Source organism: Montipora capricornis, chromosome 13 (assembly GCF_036669925.1).
Source record: "Montipora capricornis isolate CH-2021 chromosome 13, ASM3666992v2, whole genome shotgun sequence".
Lineage (NCBI taxonomy): Eukaryota > Metazoa > Cnidaria > Anthozoa > Scleractinia > Acroporidae > Montipora > Montipora capricornis.
Window position 1 is genome coordinate 29,229,911 of NC_090895.1, and position 5,078 is coordinate 29,234,988.

Sequence of the window (5,078 nt, forward strand, 5' to 3'; positions counted from 1 at the left end):
CCCTTCGAACTTGCTGCCATTGACGACCGGAAAATTTCCGGGATCACAACTCACGTTCCCGCTAGAGCTCGAACCGCAAAGAGAACAATCGCATGGACCTATAAACAAAAAAAGCGTTGTTAACGTGTCACAGATTATTCTTTTTCTGTATCTTTTAAAAGTTAAGTTACTTGCTTTTTCACCTAGCTGACTCAAATGTGTAAATGAAGGATATAACTTACTACTGGCACGAGTGATCTGCGACCTGATAAATAACGTTACCACTGAAATGAAAAGCCACGACTGCAAGTGAAACGTGTTGGTGGCCATAAAGTTTATACAATTATTAATTTCTCCAGAGGGTCTGTTAAGCCCGTTGTGTTGAATTCTTCATGTAAAACTTGACGATATGAGACGTAATTAATAAGCTTGAAGGTCTCGTCAGTGATTTCAAGAGCTGGCTACTGTAGATGCCGGGAAACGAGCACTGATGTAGCTGCTTTAGAATTACTCCTCATCTGAATGCACTCATTTCGTATTATTGCACCCTCAATTGTTTTTTTCTCGTCGTTCAAACTATATGTATCGTGAAACGCAGAAGCGTAGGAAACCAACAAAGTGCAAAATTTGAGTTCAGAGAGTTAATTATGCAAAAATATGGCCGAAGACCGTGACCAGTTTTGCATACAATTAGAACGATTGCGTCAGGTTGTCATAGCAACGAGCTTGTTTGGGAAATAAACTGCATTCCAAACTTCCCGTCCCAAAAATTTAATCTTGGCACAAGCAAACAGAGCACGAAAAGTTTTCGCAAGAAGCTGTGTCTGATGTGACTTGAGGGATATTAAATGATAAGACTTATAAAGATTTCGTATCAGACAGAATTATGTACTTCCCATGTGAGCGTGGTCTGTCATTCCACGGTAGCTAACAACAGAAGTTAACGCGACAACAAAGCATGTGTTACACACCATTAAATTTGTGCATTGTTATTGTGGGGTTAGCATTATGTCGCAACAGACGAAAACATTCTTTTCTTGTTAATTGCGTCAACCAAATAACTGGGAATTAAATGCGAACGAAGGACACAAAATTCGTCTTTTCACAGAAATACTTAGCTGAAGCTGTAATTCGTAAAACCTCGGATAATCTAACGAGCTGGCTAAGAATTTTTACGTCTGAAAAAGGATAGCTGTTGACTTTTTCAAGGGATCAATGTCCACGCGCCAAATCAGCACCAAAATTTGTTGTTTTTTAAAGAGGCTCTCGCTCACACAACAGCGCAACACGAGAATGGCCAAATGGGAGAGGTTTAGTTCGCTTCATTTGTTCCGTGATTAAATCAATTTCAAGTTTATTCTTGAGCCATGATATATTGCCATGTCATCGTTCTATGGCCCTGTCGTAGGCAAATCACAAAACAACTGGCCAATCAAATGATGGGATTCTGCTCGAAATGGGTTTGCCCGAGTTTGCCCAGGGGCCATGGGCTCCTTGGTTTGCCTTAATGAATTTCAAACTTTTCAGTTTATAGTTTTTAGCTGATTACACTAGTACTGAAAATCCAATTTCGAGTGCAAATCATTCAATCAAAATTAAGTCCCCTAAAATGCAAGGAACTGGTGGATTTTCGTTATTGTTTATCTGCGACGTTGAGGGGGTATTAAGATTGCGCTCACCTTTCTATTTTTGTGGAGATAGGGTAGGGAAACAAGTACAGTCAACTCTCTCTAAGACGGACACCGTCGGGACCGGCCTACGCTCTCCGTCTTAGCGAGGTGTCCGGCTTATAGAGAGTCGACGTAACATGCTGGACCTCCGCACAGTGAATACGCGTCTGTTTAAAGTTATTTTTTGAATGGGACAATGACCGATTTAATTTCAACTTGTACTGTATGTATTCCGGGGACAAGATAAGAGCTGGCAATTAAACGTCTGGTGTTAAAAAGAGTCACGTACAAGAATTTTTATTCCCTAAGTCGTAATTTGCGGTCACATTCAGCACCTCACAAGTGTCCGTTGACGAATTTAAAGTGTCCGTTGTCCGTCTTATAGAGAGTTTGGTTATAGTTAAAATGACTAAGAAACGGCCAGGACCTGCACCCGGGTGTCCGTCTTATAGAGGTGTCCGTCTTACAGAGTTGTCCGTGAAGAGAGAGTCGACTGTACCTCAATTTTGAATAACAATGACCTTCGGCGGGGTTTCCTTATATTCTATATATTGTCAACAATGGCGGAACCGACGGCTGAAGAAACGATCCCTATTTCAAAACCAGCTGGCGGTCGATCGTTACGGGAGCCGACAAAAGGCTGCAGCCACCAAGGAGGAATTAGGCAGGGGAGAAGGGGTGGTGTAGTGATGAGTACACTTCGGCCTCCCCCGACGATTCTGGCCCGAGTTCGATTCTCAGACTCGGTGTGATATATGGGTGGAGTGTCTCGCAAATGTTTAGACTAATCATCTCTAATAAACAAAAGATACTTAGCAACGTAAATGTGGTTGTATGAAGACAAGTTAAAAGGGAAAACAACTCACTTACGGTCGCCGTCCGCGTCTCAAAAACGCGCGTGCTTAAGCTCCCGACTTAAAGATTTCAACCCGTGCTTCGCTTATTCCAGACCCAAGGTCTTACGTAATTAAGGAGGAAAGTGTTAGTCAACACTATAAACATGAATGAAATCCCTTGTTTTTATCCCTTACAGCGGACAAAGAAAAGGAAAAGCGAACAATTCAACCTGGTCAAGTTGTGCGAGCAGAGCCTCTCCAAAACTCATCAGAGGGCTCTGAAGAATCGTGTCAAGTCTTTTAGAGGTCGCCGCAGCCCAAATTTCTGGGCTAGTCACTCTGGTCAAACCGGTTTAGGCAGCGCGCGCATCATATTTGACAAGGCGTAGGTGAACATCTAGCCTTCAGTACGGAAATCAACATGGCGTCTAGGACGATCGGTTTAAAACTGTCTCCAGGCAACGGCTTGCGCATACTCAATAAAGACTTAGGTCGATTTCTGCAGAGTCCTTTCATTCTCGTGGAGTTAAAAAATGCTCTGTTGGCAGGATGGTTGTGCGGTTCTCTTTCATTCACTCCCGAATAACGTTTTTTTCTTTTCACTGAGAATTCTAGATCATCATACATCGCGCAGATCGAACATGGTGTAATGCTCCTCCCCATTCTCCCTGCGGCTTCGCCGCTCGTTAAGTTGCCTCTCGCACCAATAATACCACCAGCCATGCAGGCTACGATCCCACCGGATAATCATTCTCCATATCGTATTCATATTGCGCCTGAACTCATAAACGGTTGTCAACGAACTGACACCGACGATAGCTGTGATTTTACATGATACCAAGTTTGTGGTGTCCTGATGACATTGTTGCAAATCTTTCCACGCGCAAAGCATTTGTGCAAAAACTTTATATTGAACAAACTTTTATGTCATTGTTTTAGTTCTTTCCAGTAACACGAACTGAAAAAAGAAAATCAAAATTTAGCGTTAAACTTCCGAGGTTGTGTTTTTGAGGTTCAACGAAGACGCTTGCTGAATCACAAGTATTACTTAGGTCGCTGAATTCACCAAGGACACTTACGGAAGTAAAAATAGCTTTATTTCTTTTTTCTTTCAACCTGAAATTATTGCCTTTTGTTCTCTTATAACCAAATCACCCTATAATAACTTGTTGAAGACCAGTGTCACTTATTTTGTGTCTCTTTGGTCTAACTTTTCCCTCAAGTAATTCAGCTAAGAAAACGTACTCCTTTAAAAATTTAGACACACATTGTACATATTAAAATTCTCAAGTTAAACGCACAAATGACTTTCTCTATGTTATAAAACTAGTTTATATGTTTTAATAGCCTCTTTAATTTAAATAGGAAGGTCGCAAAAAGTTAGGTTTCATCATTAACGTATTTGTTGCTTTGTTTGAATAATGTTTTCAAAAACATGTACAACGGTCAACATTGAAGCATTTGCTATCACTCAAGCACAAAAAGATATAGTTATACAATGCATGAAAATTACTACATCGCTACCAAAAAGAAGGCGCTGTCGTGTAATTTTGTCTTATAAATATTTATGACCCGCATTTAACGTAAATGTTAAATTAACTAACAATTTATCAAATTTCATGAAGGCAACAGTATTTATACTATTCAAAATTACTACATCTCTATCAACAAAAAGGCGCTATCAGATGATCTTTTTATTTCAGCATCGCTTTTGTTTTTTCTTTTATCATGTTATTATTCTCTCCCCCCGCGAGAAAAAAACTCGGCCACGAAAAGATACGCTTCCCTTCTGAGCTTCCACCAACGTTAATAAAGAATATAGAAACGACTTACATAAAGCATAGCCTTTCCTGTGAATCCGCATTGGTGCGCTTAACCAAATAGGACTACGTTTTCCCTAGCGGAGGTTTTTTGCCCCGCGAGGAAACAAAATAGCAGCTGAGCAACGGAGCGAAAACCAACGTGAAAAGACACTTAAAACGAATGCACCGGGTACAATTTTTAAAGGTAACCTGAAGAGTAATGCATAAATAGAACAATAACAAGGGGAGTGGAAAAGAAAGATCGAAGGCCTGAAAACGCTGGCTCCTCCAGAAAATAAAACAGCAAAACATAATAAATAAATCTTGTTATTTTCGTTTTCCATACACCCAGTATGCGGAAAAGGACAATGCTAAAACCCCGAATCCGGAATCCGGAATCATAGGTTAGGTTTGTTTAGGTAGCCTAAACAAACGTTTTTAGGCCTAAGGTTAGCTTTTATGAATGTTTAGGATAGTTTTTACTCTCTGTATTGGTAAAACAATGACCTATGATTCCGGATTCCGGATTCCGGATTCCTGGTTTTAGGGTTTCCCTGTGGAAAACGAAGACCTTCCAAACAACAGGAATGACGTGTTTTGCTATTAACTGCTTGATTATTTGTCTTTCCTAGCGGAGTCTGAGTTTCCGAGTTTTTGATCTCCGGCATTCGTTATTTCTCGGCGAGATACAAAAACAAGTATTTCCAAAAATACCACAATATTATGAGGAAAGATGCCCTCATAACTAAATTTCTGCCATGTTTTTTTATAGAACTTAACGCCGAAAAAAA

General features: G+C 40.3%; 1 protein-coding gene across 1 annotated transcript in view; it reads right to left on the reverse strand.

The window, feature by feature from the left end:
• The window catches only part of LOC138028243 (uncharacterized), an 88,994-nt gene extending 88,391 nt beyond the window's left edge, over positions 1–603 (reverse strand). The window contains exons 1-2 of the mRNA XM_068875709.1: positions 222–603; positions 1–98 (exon numbers count right to left, since the gene is read on the reverse strand). The exon at positions 1–98 is cut by the window's left edge and continues 26 nt beyond it. Of these exons, the coding sequence (XP_068731810.1) occupies positions 1–98; positions 222–309 (186 nt within the window). The 5' untranslated portion in view covers positions 310–603. The remainder of the gene's footprint in view (positions 99–221) is intronic.
• Positions 604–5,078: the final 4,475 nt, after the last annotated feature.